A 19,405-nucleotide genomic window follows, 5' to 3' on the forward strand; every position below is an offset into this window, starting at 1 on the left:
AATAGGAAAAAAACTCAAAATATGAGTCATATTCTGCACAGATTTTGGGGGAGAAGGAATGAAATTGTACTGAAAGGTCTGTAATCATTAAAGGAATAACCACTTTTATTAGTATCCATAGTATCATATTCTGCCTTGGCTTTTTATTCCTTCAGAGTGTAACAAAAAAATGTAAGGCTGTGACTTCATAAAACACTATTTTGCCTTGACTTTGCTCCCCAGTGTTGTAAAATAACCTGAAATTCTCCCGTCTTTTTCCTGGGGAAAATATTACCCAGTGCCCTGGGTAAGTGATGGACTCTGATGGACTGGCTGCGGGCACACAGCTGTCGGGTACCCGCTTGCCCCCTCCATGAAACGGGACAAGGCGTCTCTTGCACAAAAGCAAGGCTGTTTCCATAAACGCTAGCTGAAGTCAGGTTTCCTTCACGCAGCAAAATTAGGTATAGTTTGTCTGTCTGAATTTTAACACGATCTGATAATTTCTACCTGCAACTAACCATTATTTCTCTATAATGAGGATACCTAGACCGTTGTACAAGCTGGATTTCTCACCCATACGTACTTCAGGAACAGGAGGAATGTCCACATCATATTTAGAGTTTCTCCTAGGCAGATACTGTGTTTGAAGTGCAGTTTTCTAATCCTTTTAAATACAATCACTAATGTTAAATGTAACTGCAGCCATTACCAAGTAGTTTCCATAAGTGGTTTTATTACTGGTTAGATTTTACAAATTCTGGTATTCGAACAGGCTTCGACCTTAAAATTCTAAAACAACAAAGCAACCAATGAAAGGCTTAGGACTATTCAAAGTAACAAACTCTTAACATTTTTGCCCTGGTCATAAATATACAGAGAGGAAAAGAGAGAAGTGGACATGGAATCCAAAGAATGTAGATAAAACAGTATATAAGGCACATGGCAGTCTTTGAAAATACAGAAGCTTTAGCCAACTTAAATTAATTGCTGTTTCCCTTGCTCAGTCCACAAAACTGTACAGTTACACAAATGTTGTGTTGCAATAGATCTTCCAAGTTATTCTTCAGTCCATACTCCGTAATACCAGAACACTACATTTCCTTCTGTTTTTTAGGAGAGATCCTAATTGTGGTTAGTCAGTTGCTCAAAGCCTCTATTAAAATACACTTGGAATTTCAACTAAGAATAATTTCTTTTTTAAAGAAATTATTAAGAAAGAGTCATCAGAAAAGATTTGTAAGAGTCGTCTGTGAAGGACTTCGAGATTCATGAACCTCAAGACTTCCGGGCACTGACGTCAAGACAGATGTCACAGTAGGCATTGTAGGGTTAGTCAAGTCCGTTAAAGTAGTGGGAGTGCTGGATGGACTCATGGAGGCATTGGATATTTCTGAGGCAGGACCTGATGGGGTCCCTGCTTGGAGTGTTGAGTCTGAAGTCTTATCCACCCCTGTGTTTTCTTGACGTAAGAGGTTCCGTCTGAATTTGGCTCGAGCATTTTGAAACCAAACCTGAAATAGTTTAATATAACAGGGTAGCATTTAAAGAGGTGCAGTGTTTAAAAAAGCAAAAGCATTCTCACAAATTCACCAACATTTGAACTGCGGAAGAAGTTTTTTACTGGTAACATGTTAGAAAAGCAGCCCCAGGCATGACAAGTGTCCTCTGCACACCTGTAAAGCATTCCTCTTTCCCCCTCCTGCAATCCTGTAAAAACAGTCTGCCTGGGACGGGAGTGGATGAAGGATGGAGGGGGGAACCCTTTCTGTGCAGGCTGTGTATAAAGATGCTTAGAATTTTGGCAGCCTGCACGAATCCTCGACTGCTCTCAATCCCAGAAGTATTTGCCTGGATGAGGCAGACATCAAGCATCTGACAAACATAAAGTAACGAGTTTCGGCACCCTCGTACCTCGAGTCCGTCCCCCATCATGAGCAGCAAGTGGCACAGACCACAGCACCCTGCCTTTCTGTACCCCGAGAGCTCTCCCAGGAACTCTCCCATGCCTCAGGGTCAGCAGCGCCTTCGCTTTTCTAAAAGGACTGTCCCTCTTTCTTACTCTTCTTTCTCAAAAGCCGCAGCTCCCTTCGCCTATGCCAGCCTCCTTTTTCAAATGTTTTCAGTACTGGCGTGATGTCGGGAAAATAGGCTTGAATGATATTAAAGGTCCACATTGCATTAAAAACTGACATTCAGTAGAAATTAAATCCACATATAGAGATTTTTCCAAAGTTGCTACTTCTTGCATTATTTGGTTATTATTTATGAGCGAAGGATGAAAGCTATGACTTCATCCTTCCCAGTTAAATTTCAGTGTTTATGTCCGAGTTAATAAAGCTCTCCACTGTCTGCAGCATTTGTTTAAAGATAAAATATTTTTCTGGCCTGTTTGAAAATAGATTTTTTAAAAAATGTGTTTGTGAGCCTTGCATGAAACCTAGGTACAGTATATTACTTCGAGTAAATTTGAAAATGTCATTAAATACCCTGTGTTCAACCTGATATATGCTGATTCCAGGTGATTTTACTGCCACAAACTAGCTGAAATTTCACTGTGCTTATTTATCAGAAGGCCTTCTGTCATCATTACATGGACTCAATCCTGATCCTACTGTCCTCACGTTGACCTGATCTAAGGAACAGGACCGGGCCTTTCCGTTCCAGATGCAACAAGCCTCGTCATCTCTGTATCTGTCGGAGAAAGGAACCGAGCGAGTGAAAGGATCTGCACAGCCATACAGTATCTCCATCAGATTTCTCCTCTGCGGCCTGCACCGGGGAGCTGAGTGCGTGGAGCTCACAAGGCCACACCAACCTGAACAGAAATTCTGACCTCTACCTCTGAAACAGCATGGCCCTGCCGTAGGATCCGCTTTAAGCCAGACCGCGAACAGAGGAGCGATTTGTAAATACGAGCAGTCCTGTAAGGTGTTCTCTTTGCACTCTCAGCTTGCCCGCCGCAGTTAGAACTCATGAACGTGTCTCAGCTGTTTTTCCTCTGTTTTTCTTCTCATCTACGGGTGGTCCAGACCCAAATTCCCCCTATCGCTCTTACTTTTTCTCTGGAAAGCATTCGCCCCCAGCCAAGCGTCTTTAAGGTGCGTACCCTCTCTCTCGCACTCTCTCCAAGGAATGCGATGAGGAAATAATCCTCAGGCACAAATTCTAGCAGTGGCCATGGGAGCTGCATTCATGGGCCGTGCATAAATCACGTCCCTACAGGTCCTTGTTCCTGAAAGCTCAGTATTTTAAACCAGTTGATGTTGGCATTCCCTTTATTAAAACACTTAGTTTGAGGGCTGTGTATCAGTTTCATGTATGACAAGAAAACAATAATCTCCTAAACTAGCACTGGCAAAAATATACTCATGATTTTATAGTCCATTATAGTGGTAAGCCTGTTAAAGGGCAGCAATGTGGGCAAAAGCAGGCAAAACCCGATGTGATATTTTTGCCTGACACGTTCATGACCAGTGTCCTCTCGTACGACTGTTCATTCAGAGCCACGCAAGAAGGGAGGCATGGAAGTGTGTGCACGTGGTTCTGAGCAAGGCGAGGAGCCTCATGTGCAGGGGACGCAAGCGAAGCAAATCAGTTTGTTCTGGTCATTTAAGCCACAAAGTCTCAAGCGCCAGCTAGTCAGGAATGGTAAAAAAAGGGCAGTTTGAACATTTATGGGATTTTTTACCTTTCAGTAAGAGATAATTTATATTTGTCCTACAAAGTAAATTAGTTTTCTTTTTTTAATATACCTTCTAGGAATTGTAAAAAGGATAATACACATGAAGGTGAAATGGAAGTTTAGAGACTGTTGATAGGTATGTGTACCATGGTTACGTAATAATTAAAACAAAACCTAGTCCAGCTGTATCCACACATATTTCTGCATAATTTCCCACTTACGTTCATTAAAAATATACATATTTATATATGCAGTAGCCCCTAATAGGAGTAACATTTCCTGGCTTATTCACAAAACAATTGTCTTGCTTGAAGTATGTAAATCTGTGGAACACACCATAACTATTTCGTTCATTTACATTGTTCCTAAAAGTCCAACTGCTCCTTAACCTTAGTGGGGCGAGAGAGACTACTGTATTGTTTGTGTTTGTGATCTGAAACCTCTAGTATGTAAAGAAAAGCGAGCAAGATTAGTGGTGCTTACGTGTTCCCCTTTATCTGCCATTAAATATGAAAACCTGTGGCTTAGATGCCCTTACCAATGACCACTAATGCTGCTTTCAGGAGCCACACATACAAGATGGTTCATTCTCTCTTTAATAGCGGTAATTCATGTTAGACATAAAAAATATTTCACAATCTTCTAAGCATTCAAAAATAGAGATTGCATGACTACTTTCACTTTCTTCCTCACTGAGATATTGTCAGGGTTAATCAGCTAGTGGTTATAAAGCTCCTTAAAATTGTCCAGTAATAAGTATGCATGTGATTACTGAAAAGGCATCTAGGTATTTGCTAACTGAAATACTGAAAGTACCTCATCTCATGATGGAAAGGGATAACATAATTATGACAATAGGGATATTCTGGTATGCGCTTAAGATATGAAAGTATTCTGCAAAGGCTTCCTGTTGAAGAGTAGTGAAATAGTTACTGTTTTGTGAGCTGCAGGAATGCAGGCCTGCTTCCCTACTGCCCCGTGTAGTTACTTACAGCTGTGCAAAGCAGCGTGTAAGAGCTGGCAAGTCAGGGCTGCCCATGCATAAGGGCAGTAGCGCTGTATGCTCACGTTGGCAATTCAGGCCCTGCACCTGTAACAGTACTACGGTAAGGTAAAGAAATAATAACCCAAACATACATAACTGAAGAATTGTTCCAGAAGGAATTATCTCACATCAATTACACAATTAGGAATCTGGTCTTCAGTACTGAGGAATAAACAAAATCGTTGGGAAGTATTTAGTGGTTTTCTGTCCAACAGTGTCATTATAATGTTGAGCTATTTCAAATCAAAGGGGAAAATAGGGCCCAAAACTTCCACTGGAAAACAAGAGCAGCTGCAAGACCCACCATTGACGCTACCCCATTCTAGTTGGCGGAGCTGGATGCCTGTAGCTGGACAATCAGCAGCTAGGCAGAATAATAGCTACTGTGGTTAAAAGGTTATACTATCTCTTCAGTGATCTATACCGCTAACCTTTTGTCTCCATCAAGTAAAACAGGAATTAAATAACATCTCCATATCATTGGGAAGTATTGAAAAATACACCAAGTCTTGTAAAGAATTCAGATACTGCAGTGAATGAGAACATCTAATCACCTTAGATAACTTTTACTTTCCTGTTTGTAACACCTCCCTTGTTGCACTGCTACATATTAGTTGTAGGAATAGCTTGTGCTAGAAACAAATTTTTAAACGCAGTTTTGCTCATTCACGCAGCTACCTGGGGACGTTTGGCTTTACTGTATTTTACTAGCTAGTAAGTGGAGAAACAAAACTAAAAAGGATGTTGCACCACAAAGCAAACTCCGTCTGCTCATCGCACGCACATACTGATCACTCTGTCGTAATTACTAAAGGCACAGTTAAAGGGGAACTATGGGGTATTTTATGAATGGAGGCTCAGTAGAGAGTCTGCAGTAAGTTGTCCTAAAGCAAGTCCTCACTGAAAGGTAGCGCAGGGTACCCACACACGGTTGTGAAAACTGAATTAGCAAAGTCCAAATGCATTCCAAACCCATCTTTGAAGAGTTTTCACAGCAACTTTACTGGGGAGCGATTCAAGAAAGACTAAGCAGTGTACAAGACACCCACTGAAAAATAACACTTCATGTTCCTAAACTGCTTTAGCCATGGATAATCATATTCCAGACTCCTGGGGAGAGAAGAGGTGCATACCTATAGCTAGCAAGCCACATCATCTCAGGGCTATCTACTCCCACCTTCCCTTTTTAAACTCATAAAAAGAAAGGCCAATTCCCCAAAGAGGAATATTTACGCCAGTTAGTTAGCTCACAATTAGCTGGTCACTTTAATTATGAATGATAGCTTACAGTAACGAGCTTGCGCTCCCCAGCTGCAGTACGAGAAGTGTATAGATTAAATTGCAAATATAAAGATAAACTGGAATGAAAATAAATAAAAACAGGGGTTAAAAATATAAACGGGTTTACTGTGATCCTAATGTCACTACCTATGGAGAACAGTCTGCATTACAAAGCCACAAAGACAGAAGTCAGGTCTTCCAAATCCGATATCACAGATCATTAAGAATATGGCCATATTCTCCACTCATCTACAAACAAGCACCTTAGTTATGTGTTATGTGGGACTGCCTATGTAGCAACGGCACTATAGCTGTTTCCTAAATCCCCAGGAGCTCCACTGCGTTTCAGAACAAGAGAATCTGTTTCTCCTGATCTGCTGCCTTGTTATTTTCTATGAAAATATATTCTGTTGATGATATACAAAGAGCCACAATCCTTCATCAACTGAACCGAGATCTGAACATACAGAAAATACAACAGCTTACACACACGCCTCATAACAACATGGGGAATGTGGAAGATTTCTTGCTACTGACAAGTGTGCCTGTACGTCTGGGAGTCCACGTGCCTTCGGTGCGTAAGGCAGACTAATACTAATGATGCTTGTTTAGATCAATAGTGTCAGTGAATTACTTCATGTTCAATAAATGACACAGATGGAATGCCAACCTTTCTGGCTCAAAATAATTAACAAGTTACCATCTCAGTAACCAATATCATGAAGAGTTTTCCCCAGCAAGAGCAACCCTGAAACACATATAGGTGAACTTCAGTGTTTGAAAAATTGCCTCTCACAGGTTAGAGGTAAAGCAATCGGGCGCAAACTTCTACAATCCAGGAAACAAGTTTGTTTTTTCATGGCCCAAATTAATTTTCAAACAAAAAGTTCAAAAGAGCATGGAGTAGAGTGTGCTCGTAACACAGGAAAACTCAAGTGATATGAGACAAAGTATCTCTCCAAGTAATTTTCTTGAAGTGCCTCCAACAGCATCATCCTCTGGGTGCAATCCTCTCCACCAACTGTTACCTCACGCCACTCTTCAGCTAAAGGAACCCAGATGTAAAGGAGTATTTAACTGTGAAAGTAAAGGAATTTAAACACCAATTACCAAAATGGTGAAAAAAAGTTTAGTGGAATTGTAAGGGATTGTGGCAAAAAAGAGGAACCACTAAGCACCCTAAAACTGCAAGCTGCAGTATGTTTGAGATGGAGACAGGAAGCAATGAAGAAACTGAAAAAGGGAGTGAGGTGTGGTAGAGACAGTCCGATTCTGGAGACAAGGAAATACACTCTGAAAAGGAAGGAAGAAACAGAGACAATGATGTGGAAAAAAAAGATGGAAGGGAAGACACACTAGGTGAAAAGAGAAGAGGAGGACAGAAGTCAAAGTTGGTGTGGAGTGAGGAAAGAGAACGGAAAGATGATCGAGAGAAAGACGCTTTCTAGACACTGCTCTCATTTCTTAATGCACTATGTGAAATTTCTCAGATAACTCACGTGTGAGTGCACTGTAATGGACAGAACAGATGCTACTGAAGTGTCCGAACTCTGAGTGTAAAACAAAAAAGTGTCAAAATAAGGATAGAAAAATGAAGTAAATTATTTTGCCTATGTGCACGGATAAAGGAGAGCTGCTGTGAGAGACGCTCCATCAAGCGTTAGGATGTGCGCTAGCTGTGTTGGAGGAATCTGTTCCTCCACCGCAAATCAGCCCCATAAAGCCACCAAAAAAATCCAACTATGGAGGAGGGAGCCAAGAGAAGTAACGACATATGGGTTTCCATTAGTAGTTTTTACTGGTAAGCCTGCAAAACCTTTATTCCTTCTTCTGTTAGGTATTAATACTGTAAGGTCCAGAATCTCTCCAGTGAATTCAGTTTTAACTCAATACTTTTCTCTACTGCCCTCACTTGCCTATGAATCGGCGAGAGCTGTGCACGACACTTTCCCAGGAGTCTGCCTCTGAGTCCTGCCTGTCTCTGGGAAGCTCACAAACCATTTTTCTGCAATTAAGACCCTTTTAAGAATTTCAGCTATAGCTCCTGGAATGCCATGGCTCCTATATGCCCAAATTTCTATCTAGGTATAGCTGTTTGGATAAGGGCCCATTAAAACTGACTCTTGAATCAGAACTCTAAATGAAAATGGAGCTGAATCAACTAACATTCTCACCTTTGCTTCCCATAATAGTTCAAACAGAGTGTATGTCCTGGAAGCCAGAAAAATCCAGCTTTCAGAGGAAAAAGGACTTTTAAAATGTAATCTCCTTTCATTCTAAGTTACTAAAGTATGAATAAAAAATTAATCTTTGGAAAATTAAACTTATGTCCACTCCAGTTATGACAGAAAAGATATCCTTCCTCCTTGCCCTGATAAAATAAATTCAAACTGCCGATTAATGTCTTATCAAGGTAAACATTCACAGTAATTTCTAAATTAAGAGCGCTTTATTTGCAGTGAACACACTAACTGAAGGAAGTCACTTTTACAGCAGATTGGAAGCTAAAGCATGCACCAGAATTAACTGACTACAGGGAAACAAGCAGGCCCCAAACCTTCACAACTGTCATTAAAATTTATAACCCAGGTGATCTACTTTTGGGAAGCTGGAAAGAAATAACTTTCCTCATATTTTCTAGGATTTAAGTGAGGTCTCACAGAAGATATGAATGATTAAGAAAACCATGAAAATCAGCAACACCCATGGCATTTCAAATATAAAACTGGTATTTTATTTACGGTTCAAGATAAAAGACTGCTCTTCTTACCTGAAGAACTCTTTTGGTCAGGCCCGTTTTCTGAGCTAGCTGTTTCAAGTCCTTGGCATCAGGATTGTGGTTAATAGCAAAGTATGACTTCATTGTCCGCAACTGGTGGTGTTTGAACGATGTCCTCATACGCTTTGTTTTTTGATTGCTGGGGTATTGCTGGTCTCTATCCAGGTGGTCACCATCGTTTTCATTGCAGCTTAAAGCTTAAGGCAACAAGAGGAAAAGGCGTGTAAATCTATTGCTCCGTGACCAACATTGTTTGCAGTTCATCCGAGTGCAGCAATTAAACTAACATACCACGGCATGTATTGTGCTGGTACAAATCCTACTTGCCTTCCCCTCCATTTCTGCATCTCCTATTTTCCCTTACAATAACCAGCCTGCAAGGACCCTCACCTGCCTCTTTATGGCTTTTAAAATGCCATGTCTGTTTCCTTTTTCCTTCCCTCCATCCCCACGCAGCCTTTCCTCCGCTCTCTCCTGGTAGGACAGTAGCTGTCCTCAACTCTGTAAAGTGTTTTAATGTACTTTGTATCACTATAAATTGCGTTGTAACGTACAAAGAAAGCTGCACGATAGAGTCCACTTAAATCTCAATAGAACGGACCAGTTAAAATTATAATTATTTCCTCCCTCAAACTAAACCCTGTAGAGTACAAGAGAGACCATTAAATGAAACACTATAAAAGAAATAAAGTTTGTGGGTACCAGACAGCAAATTATGACTATAATTTGACCAGCTAAAGAAATAAAGCTGTTAATACAAGGTATCCCTGTCACACCAAATGAAAAGTATCTTTTTAATTATTTATATGTTTACATTTCCTTTTCTAAAAAAGTATTTGCAAATACTAGTTTGAATGATCGGTTCTGTTACACCCTTCTGAAATCACTGAATGACACTGATACATTTGCATAAATTAACTGTAAAGCCTATAAAGGAGGTCTATGAGCAAGGAACATTGTAATAATTATCAAGTAGTATCAGATGTTGAATGCCAAGCAAAATAATCTCAGAGACCAAAAGTAGTTTTTCATTTATTTGTGCATACGGTAAACCACAGAAAAACTCTTAAAATAACATTAAGGACCAAGCTTAAACCCACTAAAAAAAAAAAATCAGGGATATGACTGAAAATTAGTTCTGCCTAACTGTCATCAATTTACTTTTTCCGTTGCAATATCTACAACTCCCTTTTAATTTCCTACAAGTTTTATGTTAAAAGTAATGAAAAATCACTAGTATCTCTCTTCTATGTTGCAGGCAAAAAAAATTAGGAAAAAGAAAAGTGTTTTAAAAATGTGACTTATTGGTGAATTTCTTAAACTCGTAAACAGATTTGTTTTCAATTGTCCATTATTGCTGGCTCAGTACAATTGAGTAGATCCCATAGATGTGTCTTTATAGCCTTTCTTTAAATTCATGCTACCCATCAGAGGTTTTCAGCCCTGTGGAAAACATACAAATTCTGAAAGGTGTGCATTAAAAAGAGTTTTAAAAAATATACATAAAATGCACATACTCAGGAGTGACAACGCGGACAGGTTCTATAAGCAGCAGTTTCGCAGCATGTACGGTAGCTGCTCTGCAAACTGCAGCTTTTCAAAAACTTCTACAAAGAGGCAGCACAACACAGAGCAAGGCCTGCGAAAATTCAGCTTTAAGACCAAAAGCACATTTGTTTAATAGATGCACAGAAAGTGTCTGAAACCTCCAACTTTTCTGTGTGTTTCTGTACTCCTAATTTAAAAAACAGCTTAAAAAAATTGTACTGTATATATAAATGTGTACGTCTGTGTGCGTGCATGTGCGTACGTTTGTATAAATCCTTTCCAGACCTAAGTATCTTATGCCAAATCCTAGCAATAAGCAGCATTCCTGCTTGTTTTCCTGTGGCGTGGAAAGACTGGAAGCACCTGAATTTGAAAGGTATAAGATGCATAAAATGAGATAGTAAAAATGCAGGATTAATGGAGCTGGGTGGAATGTAGCAAAATCTTTTTTCTGGTTTAAGAACTGAGATCCAGCTGCCAAACTGGGGTCATCCCATGTGCTCCAGTCTCCTTCATAGCTACAATTCCTGCTGTAAAGAAAACTGATCAATAACTGGAACGATCTTGCTCATAGCAAATTCTATTATGGAGACGTAGAACCAAGCAGTAGTTGGGTTAAAAATGTACTCACAGAATCTGAGATATTAGTAATGGAAAAGACCGCTGTGTGTTATCCTAAATGCTTTCAAACCCTCCCAGAAATAACAAGGCAGAGACTTAGGAGGAAATGCATCAAAATATCTGTCTGAAGGACGGAGGTCTGTTCATGTTAACATGCAACAAAACCAACCCTAGGGCTGCAAGCAGTTGGATTCTGACCTGTTCCGTAGAGAATGAGATGCATCCAGGATCCAAGGAAATAAAAGTGATTCTAAACCCTCCCAGAATGGAATGAGGTATCAGCTTTTCATCGAGCCCCAACAGGACAACAAACTATTTACTCTTTGAATTTCCAGTCATTTTACCTCCTTGTCTACTAAATAAAAACAATATTAAAATGACAGTAAATCTGTACCATTTAAGACTGGCTAACTCTTGTCCTTTTCCATAAAGTTACAGAACAGATTTTGAAAGTGCACAAGGGCATCTGCTGCTCGTTGTCTTGCACAAGTGGTTTGGGTACCCCCGAGCACCACCCGATATGACATAAATATTCCTAGTTAGTGCCAATTCCCCCCTCGCATTTGGTTGTGGTACTTGGCACCATCTTCAAAAGTCTATTATATTAGGTCTAATATTATATGCATCTCTCACAATCTGAAACGTCTATGGGCGTTGCAGCGATACTGAACAGGCCAAGGGTGTAAGCACACAGAGATTTTAAGAGCTGAGGAGTTTCTGCAAAAGGCATCATGGCGTAAGACTAACACCGTACATGCTCCTCACGCAACCCTCTGTTTTTCAGGCCCTTCTTCCCTGTTCCTTCGTGTCCCTGTGCATCTCCCAAAGGAACTGTTGAACTATCTGTACATAAGACTTCCCTTCAACTACAGTATCTAGGGCTTCTGCAGGGAGTTCAGAAATACAATCGGTAAAATTCCAGTCAAATACAGGAATCTTAAATTCACTAATGTTTCGTTCCTACTTTGTGATAAAACAAGTTCTGAAGTGGTGCCAAGTCTCTTTTTTGACCCTAGAACATTTCTAAGGCCCTTGCGCCTTTCCCCCAGTCCCCGCATCCAGGCCGTTGCCCTCCTGTCCTTCGGCTGGTCTCACCAGCTCCTACAGCCTCCTCCATTAGCACCACGACACAAGCGTCCGCTCGGCCACAAGATGGTGATGTCCACAGAGAGCATCACTAGAAACTAAGATTAAAATGTTATATTTTGATATCGGTGACCAAAATAGCCTCTACAGAAGAATGCATAATGCTGTCTCTAAAACCAGCGACGTGAGCGTAAGGCAGGATGTGCTGTCATCTTTGTGACAAACGCTATTTGAAGAAGCCAGCTTGGGAGCACAGCTTCACACTCAGATCACTAGATCCCCCCACATGTCAGGATTTGGGGGAAAGCGTGCGCTTCGTAGTTAGTAGGTCGCTAAGCGTACGGCAGATGAAGAAGATGGGAAAGAGGAATTTCCTTTGGGGAAATTTTTGTTCATAGTAGCTTGTGTTTGACATGTTAAATTACCCAGAAAGAAAGCAAACTAATCCTGATTCTGAAAGAACGATGAAACAAGAGCCACATTTGGTGCACGCATCAGCTCTCCATATTCAGTGGCTCAGGAACGTACACCCCTTCCCTTCTGTAATGAGAGTCAAGGGGGTGTTTTAACCTTCTGCTGCCTGGAGAGGGAACTTGTGACTAACTAGACTAGGCAGGGGTGCAGCCTTATGTGCTGTCTGGCAGAGGCATGTAAAGGACTTTGTGGTACCCACGTCCTTGAAGGGGACAAAAGTGAGACAGAGCCCTCAGAACAGTGCTTGGGACAGGAACAGAGGTTGAGTCTTTCTCCTTGGTGGGAGAAGAAAACACTTGGAGAAGGCAGGCGCCTGAACTCCTTACCACAACTGGGATTAAAAGGGAGGAAACTGTGGCACTCGGAGCAAGCAAAGCACCCCTCTCTGTGCCTGAGGCTCCGGGCAGCGCTGAAAGGAGGGCACCCCCGCCAAGCCTGTGGGGCCACAGACGCAGAACGCGCTGCCTCAACCTCGACGTTTCAAGAGGTGTTTCTAGGAAGAGGGAGATAAAACCTGTCTTAAGGAGAGACTGTCTTCCAAGCTGAGCATCACAAGGCCGCGAGAGAGGAGCTGGGATTAGCAATCCTCCGTCGTCCCTCAGCCGCCTCGGACAGCAGGGCCGCTGCCTCCGGGGCTGCTGCCGGGCCGGGCCGAACAAAGGCTGCGGAGCGGAGCGGGGCCGCCCCGGGCCCCGGGCCGGGCGGGAGGGACCCGCCGCCGAGGGTTTTTCCCCTCAATTAAGCCAATTGAATGGTGCTGAATAGCCGGTGCGAGGGCGCGGTAATTCCCCGAGCGCCGCGATTAACCCGGGCAGCCCCGGGCGAGCCGGGCTCCCCGCCGGGCCGGGGGAGGGGGCCGGGCCGGCTCCGCTCCGCACCCCGCGGGACCCCGGCCCTGCCCCACGGCAGCAGCCCGGGCCGGGGGGGAGCGCTCCCGGGGCCGCTCGCCCTTCGGGGAGGGAAAGTGGCGGCGCCCTGCCCCGACCCCAGCCCCAGCCCCAGCCCCTCCGCCGGCCCCGGCCCCGACCCCAGCCCCAGCGCCCCGGGGAAGGGTTGGAGCCGCCGCGCCCCGGGGAGCCCGAGGGGTGACGGCCTCGGAGGGGGGAGAAGAGAAGGAGGAGGGAGAGAAGCAGGAGGAGGGGGGAAAGGAGGGGACTCTAATTTTTCCTTAGGAAAGCGTTGCAAGACATCCGTTTTTAAACTGCGACTCCTGTTCGCTCGCTCTGCCACTGTAGTCACAGGAAAGCTTATTCTGAGCCTTTAGTCCTAGGGGAAATGAGGAGAGGAGAAATTCGCTCCTCAGAAGTTTCCGGGCTTCTCCCCGTTTTTGCCAGGGGAGGAAATAAAACCACCAAACAAACAAACAAAAAACCCCCAAAAAAACCCCAAAACCACAAACCCACAAACAAACTTTTGACAAAGCCGCCTCGGAGGGTCAGCTCCAAAGGGTCCCGGCGCTTTGCCGAGGCGGGGGTGACAGGGGGGTGACAGGGACCCGTGCAGCGGGGCCGGCGCCCCAGCAGCCTCCGGTCCCCCGGCAACCCCACCCCTCAGCCCGCCCCCCGCGGGCGTCTGTCCGTCTCGGTGTTTAGTCCCCTTCTCACCGAGCCACGGTGAGCCGCCGCCAGCCGAGGAAGGAAGCCTTCCTCCGTACCTTCGCCGGGCGCAGGCTGCGGGCGTTTCATCAGCTCGCGGCGCCCCGAGTCTGCGCAACGCGTCTGTCGTTTTCGAGGATATTTTAGTGTCCTCGTGTTAAAGACAGGCGAGATACAAACGGATAAACCAGAGCAGGCTGTGGGAGGTTTGGAATCTAATTCACAAAGGGAGTATTCAGAATTCTTTACAGGTGCTTCTGTGTTCAGCAAGCTTTCAGCCATTGATTTACTGACCTAAAAAAAAAAAACATCAAACTCCATTCCAACAAGTGAAAGAAGAAATTACGATCACAGGAACATACTTTAAAAAAAAAAATCTTTTTGAAGTTTCAGCATCCTTCTAAGCTATTTTCCACTTGTCAGGCTCCATCCACATCTAAAACCCATCACCCCCGTGCAAACGGAGCCCAGTTTAAGTAGGGAAGAAAAAAGAAAGTCAGTCCAATTCGGTCGCAGATGAGTGTTTGGTGCAGTTTACGAAATCATCCCAGTCTCAGCCCTGCCTAAATTCACGGGTCCCCCTTTTCCCACCACCTCCGGGTGCAGATTTATTTACACAAAGTGTTCTACACAAATTACCACAACGGATCCCCTCGGAGGACACTATGGTGCGGTTCTGAGAAGGAAATGACAATCTCCATGAAAAATAAAGAGAGAAACTAACCCGCTTTTAAACGGTTTCCCTTTAAAGGGCGCAAAATCGAAGGCTTTGCAATAATTTACTAGTTTGAAATTTTACATCAACGGGCAACCTGGTCTGATTTCCAAGATCAATGGCACTTCTCATCGTATAAATTAGTCGATTAATGGTTTAGTAAATAGTTAAGTAGCTAAATAGTTTAAGCAAAGAAGCCAAAGGTTCCTTAAGGAAGATCTCTTAAGCTTCAGTTACAGGCTCTAAACAAAAATTAAAAGACAAAAAAATCTGAGGGCGATTATTTTGAAAACGAATTCTAAAAACCCCAGTTAAGGAGGGATTATTTGGGAAGGCAGGGAGCAGCAAGGCTTTCTCAGGCTCTGCTCCCACCCGGACAGATGCCGCTGGTTCAGTTTACAGGTCCTTTGAATCTGAACATCTGCCCTGCACAGGGAGACAGCGGAAGGACAATTAAAATCTAATCCCCCTCAAAAGGAGACGTTTTTAAACGGGCGAGATGCGTGTTTTATGTATGTTTTAAAGCTCAGCTGTGCCTCGTGAGAACACTACAAACACCTCTCGTCAACCTCCGCCACTGGGACTACTACCGATTTTTGTGCTATTTCCAAATTATTCAGCAATTAGTTAAACCAATAATAACCGGCAATTTTGCTCCGGCGGTGCGTTTGCCAGGGAGAGATGCGCCTTTTCTCCCTGCCATTTTCAGCGCAAACCACTCAATTTCGTCGCCGTTGTTGCATTGTCTTTAGGCGCAAAACACGCGCAGCCTCATCCTCCCACCACCGTCGCCTCCCCCCCCACCCTCGCCCCCTCTCCTCAACCTCGGGTACTGGCAAGTCCCCGGTACAGCCCGAGACCCCCACCAGCACCCCACTTTCCCCGGGTGTCCTCCGCGCATCTTCCTCACCACACCCCCACCACTCTTTGCGGGCCCGGAGCTGCGGCTCGCAATGAACCGCACAAACTTGGCCTTTGCCTAACGCCCTGCCCGGGGTAAAAATAAAGATTAAAGGCAAATCTACGCCCTACGTGACATGCCTGAACTTCGTAGATTAAGAAAAGAAAACGTGCCCGAGACAGCGGGTGGTGCAGCGGTGCTGAAGCAGGGCAGGGAAAGAGCCGAACCGGTTTCGTCTCCAAGGTCTAACGGGGCGGCTGAGCGCGCAGTTCAGCTCAGAGAAACCCGACCCTGGAGTAAACCCCACCTCCGCCTTGAATTATTCTAATAAAAATCAAGATCTAAGAATTTTCCTTTGTCCAAACGGTTTTCCCCGTTGCACGCAGGGAGCAGCAGGACCCTGCGATCGGAGCCGTTGTGGTGGGCACTTACACGGACACAGACGAGCGAGAGAAGGGGGGAAGCAGGGATGGGGGGGAGGGAACGGAGACTGCTCCAATTCCTTTGCCTGCGAAATTACGGTGCTGGGCTGGTGGGGAGGTTACACGCGGAAACGCATCAGAAAGTTTGGAGCTCGGTGCAGAGAGCCCGGAGGACAGAGCTTCTGCAGGGACTGCAGGCTTGCGGCTGCCGCCCGCTCCGCGCCCCCTCTGCTCGCAGCTCAGGGGCAGGGGCTGCCGCCCGGGGCCCCCAGGGCTTACAGGGGGATGCCGGGGCTTTCCCGACCCTCCTCCGAGCCGCATCTGACGGACAAAACTCCACCCGACCTTGCCGCGGCACGGGCAGACCGGAGGAGGCTGCCGCAGCCACCTGCAGCCCCTGCCCGGGCTCCGCCAGCCCCGCGCCCCGCCGCTCCGCGGGGAGAGCCGCCTCCTTCTTTCCCCTCTTTCTCCCTTTCCTTCCAAATCTCTGAGGTGCGAGAGCTCAGGACGGGGGCAGAACCATTCACCCACCGGCAGCCTGTGAAAGCGGAGCTACTAAAGAAAATTCACAGCTCTCTGAAGTGCTAACTTACAATCTCTGGTTTCCAGATTTTATTTCAGGCTACGCTCCCCCTTCTCCCCCTCCTTAACCAGATGACCTTGCTTCAAAACATTTTATTTCCAGCTGAAGTGAAAAACGCTAACATATTAGCTTCTGTAATTGCAGTTTGACAGCACTTGATCTCAATAATTATGCTGCAGCTAAACTATTATTAACGGTTTAAGCTAAAATAAACGGAAATCCCCCTTTGGAAGCAAACAGAAACAAACCGTTTGAATCGTTCTGGGGGGGAGACGGGGGTCTCCTACCTGCATTGTAGGCTGCCAGATCCGCCCCAGGCCCTGGGCTCTTCCTTTTCCTGGGTCTCCCCTTCTGGACAGTCCCCACGCCGTTGTAATAAGGCAGTCCCAAAGTGTTGGCAGAGCCCGCTCCCAACGCCGGGCCCTTCCCAGCGGCTACATCCGAGTGATTGAAATGCACCTGGTACTCCCCCTGGATGAGAGTCTCGAAATGGAGGCGGCAGTACACCAGATTGTCCTTCATCCCAAAGTGATCGCCGGTGGTCAGCATCTTGTTGCAAGTGGTGCAAGTGAAGCAGTTTAAGTGATATACCAAATCCCTGGCCCTCATGACCATCTCGGAGGCAGAAATCCCCAGGTGACATCTCGCACATCTCTGCACCGAAAACCTCCTGCAAAACAGAACGGCCAGAGGAGACGGTGAGAGGCGCATCCCCCCCCCACCCCCCCGCCCCTTCGTCGGGCCCGCCCGGAGGGCGGCAGAGAGAGAGGGGCTGCGGGGCCCGGGGCGTTTGCGGGGCGGCTCCGCGGGAGGAACCGGGCGGGCACCGCGGGTACCACGGCCCGGCGGGCTCCGTCCCGCCTCCCCCCTGGCAGCACAGCTCCCACCCGCCAAACGAACTGACACCCCCCCTTCCCGTCCCGCAAAGCTCTCCGCGGCCCCGGAGGTGGCTCCGGGCCCCACGCACGGCCCTGGCCCACGCGGGAGGCCCCGCAGCCGGCTGGGCTAACAGGGTGCCTGGGGCTGGGCCCCGCAGCCCTGCGGAGGTGCGGGCAAGCCCTCCCCACGGGTGAGGGTGCCGTGCCCTGCGTGCCCAGGGCGGGGAACACGCTTGGCTCCCCTTGGCCATTCCATCACCCTTCGCAGCCCAAGGGGCCAGGGTGGGGGGACACACGCCTGCTTGCAGCCCCCGGCCGGCTGGGGGCAGCCCCCGGCCGTGTCCCCCTCCCATGCACGGGTCCATCCCCACAGTAAGCCTCCCTCTCCGGTGGGAGGCTTTAGGAGCCCACAGCCTGCCCCACGGGGACCCTCTGCAGCTCCTTCAGGATGGGGTTTGCGGCGCGGAGGGGTGCGGGCAGGTCCCCCCTCCCGGGCTGGGGGCAGGCTGTACCTGTAGTAGTCCTCCTTGCAGTAAATGCTCCCGTCCTTGCTGAAGCAGGTGAGCTCGGACTCCAGGTTGAGTTTACATTCACAGCACTTCAGGCAGCGCATGTGCCACTGTTTATCCACAGCCAGGAGGTAATAACGGTCGGAGATTTTCCCCCCGCAGCCGGCGCACAGGGCAGCCCGGTCACTGCTGATGGAAGGCATGGTCTGCTGGGGGAAAACAATTACAGACCGTTAGCGAGAGGGAGAAACCCCTGTGCGCGACTGGGTTCCCCCCTCCCCCTGGCCGGGCCGGCCGGGCTCCTCCGCTCCCTCTCAGGGCTTGGCAGGCGCGAAGCGGGGGAGAGGGGAGGGGAGTGGGACAGGGGAGGATGGAGGAGCGGGGGAGAGGGCTCCCAGCCCGGCCACCCCGACCTGCCTCCTCCGCCCGGGTCCCCTGGGTCCCGCAGCATCCCACCTCCGCGGGAGGAGCGGGGGAGGAAGGCGAGACAGGAAGAAAAACACCCTGGGTTTTAGAGAAGGCGTCCAGATGAGACCCAGGTTTGTTTGGGGTTTTTCCGTCTTTTTTTTTTTTTTTTTTTTGTCTGGATTTCCCAGTCCCAGCACCAGAAAAGATGCTGTTCAAAAACCAGGCGAACTAACCACGGAGTAGGACAAATCGGAGAGAGTTAAATTTTAAAATTTATTATTACGAATATACTGCATAGTTAATGTTCTGCGAGTGCGGGGATGCGGAGCGTGTCTGCGGGTGCATTTGCCTGGCTATAAATTTCGGAAGGGATCCCGACCGAGCCCGCAGCAGGCGCAGGGTGCGGGCAGGGCGCTCTCTGCAAGCTGCTTCCAGACACCGCGGTTCAGCCCTGCTGTGGCCCAAAGAGCTAAAGGCATCAAACTGCAGAGGAGACGGGCGCTGCCAAATCCGAGGTGCAGAATGTTTGATCAGGAAAACGAAATAGTGGGAAACGGGTGGGAAAGAAAGTGGGGAAAAACCAACAGAGCACTTTAGATTACGCTGGGATAAAGTTGGAAGCAATAAAACTAAATGTAACCCCTATATAATTTAATAGTTTAGTGTCAAATCGCAATCCAATCGAAACCCTGCAAAAAACAAATACACACATATTCTGTCAACTTCTACCAAAAGAAGGGAGAGGGAAGAAGCTGGGCCGCCGTTTGCGCGGGGCCGCGCCCGGAGGAGGCTCGGGCTCAGGCTCGCCCCGCGCCCCCCGCACCCGGCCCCGCGCAGGAGAACCCGGACGGGCTTTTCCAGATGTGACAAACAGGCAGTTTGTTTTCATTTGGGGG

The 19,405-nt window shown here is 46.6% G+C and overlaps 1 protein-coding gene across 5 annotated transcripts in view; it reads right to left on the reverse strand.

Annotated features, from left to right (window-relative positions):
• Window positions 1-695: 695 nt before the first annotated feature.
• LHX2 (LIM homeobox 2) overlaps window positions 696-19,405 on the reverse strand; it is a 50,527-nt gene continuing 31,817 nt past the window's right edge. For 3 of the 5 annotated variants that reach the window (XM_064468585.1, XM_064468583.1, XM_064468586.1), the window contains exons 2-5: window positions 18,105-18,310; window positions 17,002-17,384; window positions 8,761-8,966; window positions 696-1,493 (exon numbers count right to left, since the gene is read on the reverse strand). In XM_064468585.1, the coding sequence (XP_064324655.1) occupies window positions 1,206-1,493; window positions 8,761-8,966; window positions 17,002-17,384; window positions 18,105-18,310 (1,083 nt within the window). In that variant the 3' untranslated portion in view covers window positions 696-1,205. The remainder of the gene's footprint in view (window positions 1,494-8,760; window positions 8,967-17,001; window positions 17,385-18,104; window positions 18,311-19,405) is intronic. The other 2 variants (XM_064468584.1, XM_064468587.1) reach the window with 1 other exon arrangement.

The sequence above is a fragment of the Phalacrocorax carbo genome, chromosome 18, assembly GCF_963921805.1.
Source record: "Phalacrocorax carbo chromosome 18, bPhaCar2.1, whole genome shotgun sequence".
NCBI classification, from domain to species: Eukaryota; Metazoa; Chordata; class Aves; order Suliformes; family Phalacrocoracidae; genus Phalacrocorax; species Phalacrocorax carbo.